Source organism: Caretta caretta, chromosome 1 (genome assembly GCF_965140235.1).
Source record: "Caretta caretta isolate rCarCar2 chromosome 1, rCarCar1.hap1, whole genome shotgun sequence".
NCBI lineage: Eukaryota > Metazoa > Chordata > Testudines > Cheloniidae > Caretta > Caretta caretta.
In genome coordinates, this window is record NC_134206.1 from 237,446,340 (window position 1) to 237,463,230 (window position 16,891).

Genomic DNA, 16,891 nt, shown 5'->3' on the forward strand with positions numbered 1-16,891 from the left:
AGACAAGAAAATCTAAAATAATCACACAAGATTTCCCCAACACTGGTCAAGCTGGGTTCACTGGTAAAACATCCAGCATTCCCTAGTCGTCAACATTACGTCTTGACGAAGGGTATAAGTACCAAATTCAAGGACCTTACGTGGAGAAAAACTTGTTCCACCTATATGTCCTCAGATGAACATAGCTAAGGACAGTCAACTTGAGATTCCCTTCTGATTTCAAACTGCTGTCTTAAGACCCAAGGAGAGAAAACTTCTAAAATGTGCTGGATTAGAGTTTCAAACTTTGATCGGCTGTAACTTTAAATGGCCAGAATCACCCTGGAAACACTGCACCTCCAAACTTACATTATAAATAATTTCCTTTCTAATTTCCTTTCACTTTCTCTCATATATGTAGCTTCTAAGATGTACTGAACTCAATCCATAAGGGGCGTGAGAAGATCAAAGTCAACACCATGTGTGCATACTGGAAGAAAGCATATACTGATGCATGAGTGTAACATGCTCCCAGCAAGACACATTTCTAAGTAAGGAGGCTGAAGTTTTTGAAGGGTTTCGAAGTACTGCCACACCTATACAGCACCACAATAATAGAAAAAAAAGGGCACAGATAACTCACAAGAGTTATAATCAAAAGGAAACATCACTACCTTCTTGACAAGTGCTGGTTACTAACATTTTAAACATGTAGCAGCACGTAAGAGATTAGGAAAATGCTCATATTCACAACTTGAGTAACAAAACGTAGGCTTGTACCACCATTACCATTTCTTTCAGTTGCTTCCCCCAGCCTACCAACTTTCTCTTTGCCTTATTAAGGTTAAGATTCTGCCAAACAGCTCTCAATGCCTTCTTTCTCAGTGAGCACTCAGAGAGCCAAATCAACTACACTGTCAAGGTCTGGCAAAATGGGATAATAACGGGCAAGATAATCTGCATCAAGCAATGGTCACTTTAGCAAAACTTTGTCTCTCACCAACAGAAGTTGGTCCAATAAAAGATATTACCTCACCCACCTTCTCTCTCTGAGAAGGAACTACGTTGATTTGAAAACTGTCTGACAGTAAATGCTGCCAAAAGATAAATGTTTAGCAAAACTGTATGATGGTGGGTAGTGAGGAGACAGACCAGGAAGCACCACAACCCATCCCTTCGGCTCCGGAGCCAGGAAAACCGTGCCTGCCCCACCAGAAGCTGAGGGGCAGAACAGGGAAGAGGAAGTACAAAAGGTGGGCCTGGGAGCTCAGCTGCGCTGGAGCTGCCAACAGAGACAGAGGCTTCTCCCCTGCTGCTGGAGTGCAACATTGAGAAGGAGCTCCCGGTGCTGCCTCCTGAGGACTGGCCAGAGCTCCCAGGGCTGCTGGCCGACCGAGGCACCGACAAGCGGCTCGGGCTACCGCTGATCACCAATCCTGGGGAGATGGAGGATACCTACAGCATGGAGGTACGTACCTCCCCAGCGTTTAGAAGTAGCCTGGGGAAACTAGATGACAGTCTGCAGATGAATCCCCGCTGACCCAGTGGTGGACCACTCTGCCACCATTAGGGCCCTGGGCTGGGACCGGTGGAGTAGGATGTGGGGGGTCTCCCTGCGACCGCACTCCTGGGGTGGCGGCCTCCCCACATTAGGCCAGGAGGCCTATGTTTAGTGCTCACCCCTGCCTGAGCATCGTGACTGCCTTACCAATCTGTCCTGGCTGCAGGCCAGAGCCCCTAACTGCTTGCTGCCCTGACTGAGGGCCTTGGCTTACAGACTGTGTTACTCTGTCCCGATTTCAGTTCAGAACCCTTAACTGTTGGTGCCATGCCCTGCCTGAGGGCTAGGGTTCATAGACTCGCCATTGCCCTGCCCGGATCAAGCGGACTGAGCTCTCAAGACTGCTAATACCCACTAACTGATTGCAGTGCTAAGGGCTCCACTGCATGGCCTCCCTCTGAGAAACCAGAAGGGACAGCCATGCAGGATTACACGAGGTATGTTAGGGGACAAAGAGCAAAAAGTACACATGCCACTGGGTTCACAGCAGGGTGGATAAAAATCAATGTTTTTAAGAATGTTTTTTTTACTTAAATCGTATTTTTTTTATAAATTGCTTTTTGAGGAAAAAACCTATCTAAAGATAGTTTTAATTAAGATACATAATAGCTCAATCTAATTCTATAGTATGAGACAATATATTCATGTAATGTTAAGAAAAGTTTTGTAAATGACTTCCAACAGTTCATGGATTAGGGACCCAATCTTATGGGGTTCCAGGGGCTTCTGTATAGATTATTTAGGTTAATCTTTCTATCTACCCAACGGGACTCAGTGGTCAATCTAGAAGATACCATCAGAGATGCTTAGTTTTGCAGTTCTCAAACTGTGGATTTGTATCTCCACAGATAACATGCTTGTTAAAAACAAAAATGTTTTTAAATAAATATATAGAGGTGAGAAATAACAGACCTCAGCCTTACTGTTCCTCTGCAAATTTCTGTACACAGAGTCAATCCCTTACCTCTCTCTAAAAGTACAAAGTTTCAAAAAGTTCAATGAATAGAAGATTGTTGTGGGCGGAATAGATCTGGACAAGGAGAAGAAGTCTGGAGATAAATGTGAGAAGCGAGAGACATATGCTTTTTTGTTAAAATATTATATGTTTGCTGTTGAAGAAAAAAATCCACAATACTTAATGTTGTTGTTTTAGTTAAATAAACAATTTAAATGTTTGTCTGGTGATGTTCTCCTCCTAAGCGGTGGAGTGGTGGGTGAAATTCTGTGGCCTGCGTTGTGCAGGAGGTCAGACTAGATGATCATAATGGTCCCTTCTGACCTAAATATCTATATCTATCTATAATATAGCATGGCAAGAAAATCCTCCAAATATTAATGATTAACCTCTTGAACTGGAGATAGTTCACCTCCCAATGACTTCATAAATATCTGCTTCAATTACCATTGGTAAATGAAATAATCAAACAATCATTCATTTTCTGATATAGCTGTAAAACTAATCTGAAAAGTTTTCAAAATAAATCACTGTTTAAAAATGTACACTATGTATCTTCTAAAAATGAAACCGACATCTATCTGAGTTGTGAAGAATATGTATTAAGGCTTATAACGACCAACAAGAATGCACTTTTATGTAGAAATCCATGAATAAATCGAGTCTTCCTGACTCGTGAGTTAAATCATGATTTATATCTTGATTGAAATCAAATCCACCCGGGTGCACAGAAACAGAGGCTTGGACTTCTGGATGGAAGCTCCACACAGACAGCTCATTCAGAACTTCAGGGATGAATCTGAAGCATTAGCAGCTAACTCCTGGGAAATGGAAGAAGGTTAGTCAAGTTGGTTCCTGTGAGGAGAAGCAGCACTGATGGGCTTTTATAAGCTTAGGCTGTCCTCAGTGGAGTATGAAGGAGAAAGGTTACTGAATGTTGTTGTTTTGTTAGTATTATATTTACTCTTGTTAAATAACAGTTTTGTCAAGCCCAGGGACTGCAGGTATAGTCTATCAGTGAGTTTTGAAGAGACCTGCAGGGCCCTCAAAAAAGAGTTAAGAAAAGCAGCCAGCAATGGTTGATATTTACAGGCAAGTTTCTAAGAAGATTAGAGGGGCAAAAAGGACACACTGGTCCCACAGGTGCTTAATACGGTGTGCAGGAATGGGCAGGTCGTGACAAAGAGCCCGTTTATTTTTTAAAGTGGAAGGCTATAAGGAACGGAGGATCAACTGAAATCAGAATTGTATGTGAACAGAGGTGATCAATGCAAGAAACCAGTGCCTCAATAGCCCTCTAGAATTAACAGCAACTTTAACTGAATAGGCTCAAGGTCAAGATGCTGATTAATTTATAATGGAGAAGTTAATAACGACTATCCATTACAGATTAGTACATAGTTATAACATGCAATTAGATATATACGTTATGAAAGGTATATTTTATGGGTTTTCCTAGACAAAAATTCTAAATCCAATTCACTCTTTAAAAAAATGTTTCTTGCAACTTGTATCATCAGCTTCTTACCCTTACAAAACATGGATTACTTGGTATCCTAAAAAGAGAGCTGAATAACTAGTTTGACAGGGATGACAGATTCTCTACTCACACTAAGTAAGAACACTTTTACTAACATGAACACGGTTCATTGGCTTTTCTTTTTAGAGTTTTAATTTTTATCCCCTAAATTTCCACACTAAACTGACCAGAACTCTTTCCCTGAAAGACAGAAACCTCTAAAATCTTGAAAAGTCAAGTTAAAATAGATTACCCAATCAGCTACAGAACCCACTCATCTATCAGAAATAGTGCTGCATTAGTATTTAGTAATTCTGACTCTCCCATGGATCTAATTTGGAGAGGACCAGAGTCACAAGTAGTGCTCATTTCATGGTGAAAACCATGAATACATGTACAGTCAGGAGTGTGCAAACCAGCCACTGTAATATTGGCAACTAGAATATGGCTTCTGTCTGTAAAATCCACAATATAACTAAAATAGTAGAAGCTAGCTTTGCTGTCACCATACAGCTGTGAAGACTTGAAGGTCCTCTTTAAAAGAAAAACACTATTTTTAAAGCTAAATTTATTCCACTCACGTGAAGTATTCTATTTGTAAGTGTACCATTCACCCTGTTGTAAAAAACAAAACATTTTATTATGGAAGAGATAATTTTAAGTGGGTGAGTTATGTATAGTACTATTTCTTTTACAAAAGTTATATACCTTTCTTATAAAATACTTACACTGTATACAGGAATCTAGTTGCAGAGGGGAACTGAATTACAGTATATCTACTATTACAGTACTGATCATCTGAAAGTCTTTCCAGTTAGGAATCAGAAAGGTTAATTATAGATAAATGGTAATCTGCTGACCTCTTCTGGAGAGCAGAAAAACCCCACCTTCAAAAAGAAAATTGGCAACAACTGAACTTCCTGCATTCCATTGCAATTACATTATTGATTTCACATTTTTAAACATCTTTGGAATGGTCTGCGATAAGTGGAACCAGCAAGAAACAGAACTCTGAAATAAACCCAGAAGATATAGTAATTATTTTTATACTTCTAACTTGCCTGCAGAGAAAATACAAATACCCAAAGAGATGGGAAAATGTATATTAACATTCAAAACAGTATACTTTTCCCACAATTTCTGTGTAACACTAGTTGTGTTCAAAGGAGAAGTTTCACAAAGCTGAAGTCTATTGGAAGCCAGAAATCTCTCGTGGGAGAAGTGGGTCAGCCTTCAAATATTCCAAAAGGAAGTAATTCTATCAATTTCAAAGCTAGTCATAAATGAAAAAAACATCATCTTGAGAAAGCAACATCTGAGGCAGACAAACTACAAACTGCAGGTTTGAACAGAGATTAGAATCTATTACTGATAGGTAAACAGAATGTGATATCTCGTGTTTTCTACTTAGCTCAATTATGAAGAGAGTCCACATGCCAACAACAAAGATGACAGTAACCAATTCTGAGTTTAGAAAAGAAAAAAAATAGGAAGAATGTAAACATGGAAGCATCTAGTCAAAGTAAGCAGCAACCACTATAGCCAAACAGCCTAGTCAGATAGGAAGATAGGTAAAGTTTTATCACAAAAATCTTGCTCGAAGAATTCCATTTTGATAAAGTTATATCACCAAAGATCTAACATTTGAAATAATCTCTATAGTTTTAAAACAGTGATATTCAAAGCAAACCATCTCATATTTGACAAGAATTTATTATATACTACACAAAAACTTTAGTATGTAGTCTTATTAATGAAATAGTACCCCAACTGTCTAACTTATCCTGCTTACAGAGGAAAAGGCTCAAAAATGTACAAAAGGAGTGCGTTCAGTAAGGGGTGAGTCATCAAATCTATAACCACTATTCCCAGATTTTTCACCCTAGAAAAGACTTCTAATTTTCTCCCACTGCAAAGACATTCATCATATGCAATACTGCATTGTGCTGACTCCATTTTGTTCCACCTAGTTTCCAGGAGCCAAGTCCATTTTCTTTTGGATTTTTTCTTCCTTTGGCGTAAAAGGCTCTCACAGATTACAATTCCCATTCCCACCCCTATTTGAAGATGTCCTGTGTATGTGGGCGGTAGCACCATTTGCCAAACTGCATGTGAAAAATTTGAAATATTGTGTTAATGAGAGCCAGGCTAATATCTATGGGTATTTAAGTTGACTATGACCTAAGTGACTAATGTCCTTGGGATCTAGTCAGTGCCCCACCTACCCACCATCTCATGAATGGCAGACTTGAGGAAGAGAAGGAAGCCCCCACCTCCAAAAGGTCAGTTTGTACGGGCCGGGGGGGGGGGGGGGGGGGGAAGAGATGGGGGAAGGAGGGAGCCATTAGGGAGGGGAGCCATTCTGATCCCTATATTTCATCACTGATGGAACACTATCACACAATTTTCTGAAGTGAACCATGCTGACCTCTGCATGAGTGTATATTAATATCAGTCCTGTCCATCTACATATTCTTAGTAGGAAATCTAAAATACAATACTAAAAATATTACAGACAGTGAATTTTGATTAAGATACTTATCTTGGCCATAACTTTATAACGAAAAAAAGACCTTGATGTAGATCATGGTTGGACGTCCCAATCAGTCCACCAATAGTACCATACATAAACAAAACAAGCACACATACTTTATAGGACTTTGTTAATCATTCTTGATAAGTATATTTTCAACTATTCTCACTCTAGTATCCTTTTTTTGAATTTTTTTAATAGTAAGCCCTAAATATCCCACATACTAACATGAACTCATACTACGAAGCCAATGAAATGAGTTTTGATTGAGAAAACACCTTGAAATTAGAATTTTCATCACTACATATCTACTGTAAGATATTGCCCAAACCAAGGGCACAAAACTGGATCTCTCAAACCTAGGGCCCAAAACTGGGATTACTGGAAATAACTGCCAACATACCTTAAAAATTAAATTCCTCCATTTCCTTGTTTTTAATAAGCTAAAATTCCCTATTAATAATATTCCATGTGCAAAAATATTAACAACAAAATCTTCACTAAGGTGAGAATTAGAATAATACCACTGTAGCCATTACACTTTCAGATACACAAATGCAAATATAAAGGAGGAAACAACATAATACTTACAGTACTATGAAATACAACACTATGGCCTTTTCCTAAACTTTCTATATGAGCTGAGAGGTTGAAGCAGATGGCTCGATGTCGTATGGCATCCAGTGTTTGTGCATCAAAGAAATCATGTGGTCTTGCTGGAAAAAAAAAATCCTTACTGTTAAATTCCAAGACATCGCAAGCATTCAAATACCTGCAAATACTTTATATATACACCAAAAGGCTGGGAAATGTCATTAATAAGTCAGTTACTTATACAAGTCAGTGAGCATCGTATCTTGTCAATATGATGTAAAAATTAATTTGGCTAAAAAAAAAAAAAAGAAGAAGAGGGACTGACTCATAAAACTGGCTATCAAGTTTGCCTTTCAAGTTTGCTCAGAAAAATTTATTTTTAAAACTTTCACTTTAAAGTCCCAGCACAGCATCAATATGTGCACTAAACCTTACTGTTTTAAATCCTTTTGCTTTTACACTGCTGGAGTACATACTATTCTTTTTTAAACCTTCAGTATTAAGAGCAAGGATTTTATGATGGATTTACTGAAGAATACAGCTTCCCAGAAGTATTGCACTCTTCTAAAATAAAAAAATAAAAACGGAGTTCTACTGCTCACACTCCAAACAGATCAACTCCTTTTTAACAACTGGGAATCCAAATGTATGGCAAAAGAAATATTGGAATGCTTCCCAGCACTGCAATGAATATATTTGCAAACCTAATTCTCCAAAGCACCCTGAAGTGCTGTCCAACTAGTTTCATTACTGCTGCTATGACTTAATTCAAAGTATTATTTAAAAAGGGAACTCCTCATACTTACAACATACTAAAATAGCAATGGTAGACAAATTGCATGATACTCCAGCAGGCCCAGGGGAATCCAGGAAGTGGAATCTCACTAGAGGCCTAACTAAATTACAACTAAAGTTTACCCACTGTTACTCCAATTGTTTCAAAGACAGACAGACTGACTACACTATTCTATATGGAGTGTTGTTTCAGTCAATCTTTTTTAGGGCTGCAGAGGAACACACATCAAGTTTAAACAGCACTTCAACTATACTGACAGGGTAAGAAAATCAGTAAATGACAAGAAATTCTGACTCCCAAACCAGAGGGTTTATCTGTGGACCATTATATCTAAAAGTAGACTGAGGGTATATATTTTTTTAAAATCCATGTATTTATCAGATGCTTTTAAATCAAAGCACAAAGGACTAAGGCAAAATTAACACTCGTGTACTGGCTATCAACTACGTTTTTTGTTTTTTTTAAAAAAGCCAGTTTTTACATTGTGCAGTACTTCATTTTCTATTGTTTGATAATAAACAAATTTTTGATATTAAAACAAAAATGAACACTTGCCAGTTGTGCTCCAACCATTCCATCAGACCTTAAGTTTTAACTTACAGTTTTAGGTGAAGTGGTATTAACATCCTTCTGGTACTGTACAGTCATTGGTTTGTGAGCTGAAGGTTGGTGAACCAACAGAACTGATTTGTCTCAGGTATTAAAGACTTTTGTTTGTTTTTTGGCTAGAGGTGGACCTTAGTTGCAAACACTTCAAGAACTAGGAGTAAAAGGTTGCTATAGTAAGTGATTTGCGGGGTTAACGGAAAATTGTTACATCTAAGCTATTTTTAAGAAAAGCAGAAAATTGCATCTAATTAAATGGTAATTGCAATTAAAAGTACATATTCTCATCTTATTCTGTTAAAAATACTTTAGGCTTTACCTAGCATACATAAATATCATATTAAAGTACATAATGTTAAGTTTTGCTGTACTAGTGACAATTTTAAAAAAATAATCCTTTAATTTCATGTGAAAATTTTAACAGTTTAACCCTGCATTTAATTAAATTTTCCATCTCTACTGAAAGATAAAGTAAAGGTTAGCTCATAAGAAAAGCAAATATTATAGCATGGGCTAGATCACCATATAAATTGAAAATTATTTAAGTTTTTAAACAACTTCTACTCTTTTCCCCCCTCAAAAAAAAGATTAATTATCAAATATTTAAGAACAATTATAAAAATTCTACTGGAAAAAACTATTTTCTACACTCTTAGGACCAATTACTGCTTAGACATTGGTTTTCACATGATGTGCCTTATTCTCTCAGAAATCAATTGTGCAAACTGGGCCATCACCTCAGTTGTAAATGCTCTCCTGCTGAAATCAGATAACCTAAAATTGTAGGCCTGGCCACAAGAGGCTACTGAAGCTACCATTTTTTATACTGAGACTTTATTCTGTCAGAGTTGTAATGGATGCAAAATGTACCTTTGTTTTAACACAAAGCCATGGCCTTGCACCCCAAATAGCCTTAATACTAATTTTCCTTGTTCATAATACAACCATAAAAACATTTTTGTATGAATAAAACATGTACAGTAATACTCTCAGGCAAGTGTGGTATTTGTATTAGCACTATGAAGGCTTGATTTGGCGTAACACTTTTAAGCTTCCACAACTGCAGGGATTCTCAACCTTTTTCCACCCATAACCTCAAACCAGCTTCTTTCTTCTCTGATCCAGTATCTTGGATCCATTACTCCAATGATCCAAATGCTATCATATATCATTTTTTAAAAGTTCATTGTGCCATATGACACTCATATAAAAATAGATCTAAGCAATAATTCTATTATATTAAAAAAATAAGTTACCATTCAGTACTTGACAAATCCACTCACCAGTGGTGAGTGAGACTTTCTCTGGTGAATGGGGTGGCTTAACAGTCTCTACGGAATCTAAGCTTTCATTCTTAAAAAGTTAAATTTCGAGCTTTTGAGTTACAAATACACCTTTTCCAACTATGACTCAAACATAAACCAATGCAGTCCCCTTCCTGAATCTGCAAGTAGCATGAAACAAGGGTTGTAAGCTACACTTGAAGCCTGGTCACAGTGCATAGCCTGAGTAACCATGTTCTGTTTTAGGAATTTCCTCCAAGGCCTGGGCAGGACCCTCTGCTCCAGTAAACCATCTCTATAGCAATGGAACCAGTTCATAGCAGCTACAGGATAACACCATTTGGATCCAGGGGAAAAAAATTCAAATGGTATATCCAATATTTTTTAATCTTTTCTACTTCATATCAAAATGTTTTGTACATCTCTGAGGCTAGGTTTCTCAGAATCAGTTAGCCACTCAACATCCAGGCCATAAGATGCAGAGATGCCAGATCTGGATGAACACTTCCAACTGTCCTGAGAAATCATGTTCATAGACACTGACGTTTCTGGAGGATGTCTGGAAAGTTTCAGCCAGTCTGTGTATCAGTACTGTCTGGGCCTCGCTGGTACTAATAAAATCAGTACCGCATAGAGCTGGTCGGGAATATTTTGACAAAACATTTTTTCCCCTGGAAAATGTGAATTTGTCAAAACAAATTATTTGCAGGAAAAGGCTGGTTCCATCTATTTCTTCTACCCCCCCCCCCCCATCTGAAGCTGCCAAAATGTTTTGTTGCAACATTTTTTAAACATTTTCTAAACAAAAATCCAAGAAGTCATTTTGAGCAGGTTCAAAATTTAAGCTAATTACAAACAAAAATGGTGAAAAATCAAAAAAAAAAAAAACGTTTTGATTAACTCAAACCATGTTTCTATTTTATTTATTTTTGGTTCACGAAAACTTTTGACATTGACTTTTTGTCCTGTTTCAGGGTGGGAATTTATTTTTTTTTTAAATCTCAAAGATCATCATGGGACGGGAAAACTGTTTCCTGTCCAGCTCTATTATCAAGACTCTTGTTTGATTTTTCTCAAAAGCCTTGTTTAAAAAAAAAGGGTAGGCGTGCATATATCACACCCCAGTTGATGGTATGAAAAATGTTTGAGCTTGGAATTCTGGGTTCTGACCCACTCAAACAGTAGGTTTGACTGTTATTTTCTGTGACAAACAAGTCTATGTCTGGCTGATCACAGCACCGGACTACTCTTTGAATGAGGAAATCCTTTACTGAACATGAGTGTCTGTACCTGCTCAGACCATCTGCCAACTTATCCTGTAATCCTGTCAGAGAGCAATGATTATAACTTGGTGTTCAGTGTACCATTTCCACAGCCAAGCAGCTCCTCACTGTCTGTTTACATAAACCACTGTCGTGGTACTGACTATTATAAACGGTCTTGCCTTGAAAGAAAGGAAAAAGTATCATACATGCCAAGCGGATCACTTTGAGTTCTAATACATGGAAGTACAAGTGAATCTGTGCACATGACCACAGATCCTGTGATGGAAAAGATGAGCTCCCCATCACAAACTAGAAGCATTTACTACTATCATCTTTGGGGGTAGAAGTGGAGAAAATGGAATGCCTTTGCAAACTTGATCTAGATTCTTCCACCAATTTAAACATAATAGCATTTCTTGTGGAATCTCAACTGCCACATGTTCAAGATCATAGAATCATAGACTTGAAGGTCAGAAGGGACCATTATGACCATCTAGTCTGACCTCCTGCACAACGCAGGCCACGGAATCTCACCCACCAACTCCTGTAACAAACCCCTAACTTATGTCTGAGCTACTGAAGTCCTCAAATCATGGTTTAAAGACTTCAAGGTGCAGAGAATCCTCCAGCAAGTGACCCAAGCCCCACGCTGCAGAGGAAGGCGTCTGCTTGGGTGATAGGTGGACTTGAACTAGACTTGCAAACAACAACGGTGATGTGTGGGATACTGAGTCACAAATGAACACAATGCCACGTGGCCTAACATTTTTAGACCAGTCCTCACAGTCATCTATCTGTTCATTTGTCTGTAACTGACAAGGTCTGACTTACATCAGTTTTGGGTTAAGTATACTCTCACTGCTGTTGGGTTTAGAACAGCTCCTACAAATTCTGTTTGAGTTTGCACTGAAGAGGATTTCTCTTTGTTGATCTTGAACCCAGAGAGGTGAAAAGCTTAAGAATGTGATGTATGGTGTCTGACTTGCTGAGGAGAGTTTTCCTGAATTGGACAGTAGTCATGAATAAAACTATAATACCTTGACTCCTTAAATGTGCTGTTCCTGTGACAGACAAAGACTCTTGGGGTTAATGACAAAGGCAGTTCTCTGTAGTGGTAGTGTGATGTTGCAACTACAAATCTTAAGTATTTCTTGTGAGCTGGATGGATCAATATATGAAAATATGTGGTCTGGAAATCAAGAGCTGCAGTCCAATCCTGAGAATCTAACATAAGGATAACTGAGGCCAGAGGGGCCACACTGAAATCGAAAAAACAAATTAAGGCATTTAGCTGTCACAAATGCAGAATATGCCACCACCCTACTCTCTTCTTAGGGACTAAGTTAATGAGAATAAAAACCCTTCCCTCCAAACAGAAGATTAACTCCTTCCATTGTTCCCAGTGTAAGAAGGGGTTCCACCTCTTGATTCAACAATCTCTGGTGAGAAGGGTCCCTGAGAAGGGAAAAGGAAGATTGGTGGGGTTTAGAAGTGCTTGAAACTGAGCTGAGTAACCTTTTTCAATTATAATTTCTAGGACTCACCGGACTGCGGTAACATTGTTCCAAGCTTCTTGAAAATAAAATCAACTGCTTTTGACTTGGGAATAGGGATATTTTAAGGTATGCCTACATTCCACACCCCTTTTGGAGACATGTACAGTATATCCACTACATGCTTCCTTAACAAGGATATAAATAGCAGTATGGACAGTAAAGCACTGCTTAGGCGAGTAGAATACAGACGTCTCTGAAATCTGTAAGTATGTACTCTTTACCCACCCAAACAGTACCTCACCCCGCCCTCATCTACGCTGCTGTTTTTAGCAGCGTAATGTCCTGCTGTCAGTCTTTCCCTGCCACAGTGAAAGACTCCAGCAGCAGGGGGGAGGCAGCAGAGAAAGGTTCTGGCAGATACCCACTGCCGAGCCTTTCCCAGCTGCATCCACTCAGTCACAACCTTTCATTGACATATGCAGCTACACACTGCAGTGTGGACGCAACCTGCTTTTCTGTGAACTTCACGAACACTACATGCTGCCACAAGTGACGTGCAGTGTAAACGAAACCTTAGATGAGGTTCCCAACAGCTCTAGATGGAAAACTGTTTTAAGCTGGCATGTGATTCAATGAAGTCACAGTAGCAGCAGAGGAGGGTCTTCTATGAAACTTTTATTTCCTTCCGGGCAATTCGGTGGTACGACTGACAAGAGGAAGCAGGAGCTTGTCTTGAATAAGGTTTGTACCTAAACTGCTTCCTCCTGGGCAGAAAGATGTAAATGCCCAAGATCTGAGCACAGCCCTAAAATCATTTAGTGAAAGTAGACCATTATCAGTTTGGGTGATGCAATTTAATTTCCATCAAAAAGAAAATCTTCTATTGCATTCTGAACTTCTCTGAGAATACCAGAAGATAGTAGCCATGGTATATTTCAAAGAAATGGCTATTGCCACTGACTTAGCTGCAGTATCTGAAGCATTGATTACTGCTTATAAAGAGGTGCACGCAATGAGTTGTCCTTCTGAAGTTAGATATTTTAATCTTTTGGGGGGGGTGTCTCCTTTATCAAGGAAGTCAGACACTTTGTGCCCACTTTCATACTAATTATCAGCCTCTCCTTTCTAAGACGACGACTAGCACATTAATAACTTTTTCTGACAAAGAGTTTCGGCGGCTCCTCTTTCTGTGTAGTTTTTGAATGCTGCTACCTTATCTTTTCCTGAGCTGGAGCAACCATCCGTGACCCAGGTGTTGGGTGCATGCAGAAATACTAAAAGTCTGAAGAATGGACTTTGTATATTGTATCGGCTTTTTCAGAATATGGTGGAATAGAGGTTGGCGTATGATGACCTTCATTCACAGGCACAGTGAAGGTTCAGGCAGAGAGGAGTGCAATATGTCCAAAAATGTTGTATGCCTTTTCTCGCACAACCTCTCTTGGTATTTTCGGCATCTCTGCCACCATTCAAAGAAGATTTAGAAAAAGTCCTATACACAACAGGGAGAGAAGTGTAAGATACATCAGCTTCACTTGGTGATGAAGATATGCCTGCAGGAGCAACTTTAGCACAATAATGCTGCTCCTCCTCATAAACATGTGAATTCTTAAGTTCTATACAGGAGAGCTATGAGGTGGTTGCTGTTGTACCTGGATTTCTGTCAAGAGGGATCTGGATTTGAATCGAAAATAGAAGCAGGGCTTCCTGATAATGACACATGTTCAAGGTGACCAGTATGGCCGGGAATGAGAACCATACGGGTAATTAGTGGGTAGCCAGAGTGAGGGATACCAAGAAGTGGGTCTCTCCCTACATTCCATGTGCCTACTATGACTCCTCGCTCTGGAATCCCCGTCTGAAAAGTAGGAGTCATAAGATTGTGGCCTAGGTGAGTATGTGGTGACTCCCCACCGTGATGATTCGAGAGAGAAGCAGTACAATTCCTCCACATGTAGTGGAGGAGCAGAGCTAGCAGAAGTTTGACGGCCTAAGGAAAGAAAATTCTTTACTAGCGACAAAGACGTCCCTGGTATCATAGCAGTTTGTATTGTGGCAGATATTTTCACTATGGAAGACAATAAAGGTGACTCTGGCAGTACCGATACAGTTAAATCCCCCATTACATAAGCAATCCTCATCTGAAAGGAAAGACGAGACTTTCCCCTCTTTCTTTTGCTAGGTCCCTGGGACCACATCTGTGCTCCTTAGGGGAGTGGTGCTGTCCCCTACCCTTTTCATCTCCTGAGGAAGACGTGACAGCTGGAAAAGTCTAGGAATGCTTTCGCGAAGAAGCAGGAGCCTTGAAACTTGAAGAGCCAGTGCCTACCAGGGTACTTTCAGAAGAGTACTGCTCGGAGCCAGAAGATTCTTGTCTGCCCTTATCCAAGGAAGGTCTCATTTATTTATCTAAAAGAATAAATGTTCAAGCACATTTTGATGGTCTGTACCCCTGAATTCACCCCTTCCACACTTGGTACATCTTGGTACAAAGTATGCCTTGGGAGATCTTATTTGAAAACCCATAATTCACTGGTCAATGTTGTCCTGGCAAAATATGTGTTGCAACGTTGAATTTCAAGTTATGAGATTCCGCTGTATGGTGTTACTGAAACACATTCAAATTCTGGGAGTAGCCAAACTACTTCCTCAGAGACAAAGGGCAAACTGACACCTCAGTCAGGTGTAAACAAGATCAAACAGGCCATCACCTGCTTACATGGCCATTCATTGGCAGGAAAAGGGACATGGATGAAAGTCTACATCTTAGCAAAGAAACAGCATTGAGTTTCTGACGAGGAGGATTGCCTGGCTCCCTGCTGGAGAAGCCTCTCAAAGGAGGGAGAGGACTATAAAAGGAACAGCATTCACGACACCTGAAGAACAAAGAAAACAGCATTGGACTGGAGGAGGTATCTTGACTGAAAGAAGTTCAGCCAATAGGACTGCTAAAACAGGTGGTGAGAGAGACTGCTTTGAATTTAGTCTAGCTGGTCACTATTCTTTCATGCCTCACTACTTGTATTCATTTAAAATCTCTCTCTCTGTAGTTAATAAAGTTGTTTTATCTTAATCTGTGTTTGAATTGAAGTGTTTGTGAAATTCCATTTGGGATAACAGGATTTGTGCATGTCATTTTATATTAATAAAATGATGGACTTGATATGAACTTGTACTGTCCAGGAGAAAGCTGAGCAGTACAAGATGTACATTTCAGGGAAAGTCTGGGATTGGTAGCATGCTGTTGTCATCCTGCAGTGTGGCTCAAGAAGTGGCTGGCTGCAGAACTCATACAATGTAGCTGGGAGTGACTTACATGCTGTAGGCTGTGTGAGTGCAGACCAGGAGTGGCAGCTACAGCACAAAGCAGCGTAAAGGGAACCGCAGGTAAGAGGGCCAAGGTGACAACTGTTCATCAGCATAGATTGTACCCTGGGTATGTCACACATGCACCCCAGGCTATTAGGGTTTGTCTGGAGAACAAGTGAAAAACAAATTATTTCTCAGTGATATGTCCCTCACAAGAAAAAATAATAATGTCAATCACTGAATAGTATAGCTGTGCCACACAAACAGCAATATTAAAAACCAGGAGATTTTTGGTCAGCCATGAAGTTGACCACCTGGTATTGGTAAACAAATAGCTAGAAATAGTTAACCCAAACTAAAATCTAATAAAAATACTATCCTAACGACTAAAGTATATTAGGGACTTGAGTAATATTAGTGGGGTAACACGAATTATGGGGGTGTGATTTCTAAAGTGCATTAATGTGTTGCACATCAGTGGGTCCACACAGTCTCCGCTGATGAGCACTCAAGATTTATTTGTGTGCTTTCGGACTTGTCTGCACTTGAAACACTACAGTGTAGACACTACCTATGCCAGTGGGAAGGGTTCTCCCATCGGCACAGATAATTCACCTCCCCAAGAGATGCTAGCTAGATGGATGGAAGAATTCTTCTGTCAACATAGTGCTGTCTACACCCAGGGTTAGGTCATCTTACCTATGCCACTCAGAGGTATGGATTTTTCACTTCCCTGAGCCACAGGACTAAAACTAACTTTTTAGTGTAGACCAGGCCTTTACAAATTACTGTTTCAAACAGCACTACATTAAGGCATGCCAGCCTACATGCCAGGGACTACACGGAACAATTAATGCACCTTAGTGCGCTTTAGAAATCACACCCTTGTGGAATTCATTACACCACTGTGTGGCCAAGCCCTAAGAATGTAACTATATACAAAAATTCCAGTTTAAGGACCACAAGTGCAAGAGACAGGGAAACTGCTCTCAGTC

At 39.5% G+C, this 16,891-nt stretch overlaps 1 protein-coding gene across 3 annotated transcripts in view; it reads right to left on the bottom strand.

Annotated features, from left to right (window-relative positions):
- AEBP2 (AE binding protein 2) overlaps window positions 1-16,891 on the bottom strand; it is a 90,409-nt gene that overhangs the window by 22,513 nt on the left and 51,005 nt on the right. For all 3 annotated transcript variants that reach the window (XM_048827581.2, XM_075121970.1, XM_075121964.1), the window contains exon 5: window positions 7,139-7,263. In XM_048827581.2, the coding sequence (XP_048683538.2) occupies window positions 7,139-7,263 (125 nt within the window). The remainder of the gene's footprint in view (window positions 1-7,138; window positions 7,264-16,891) is intronic.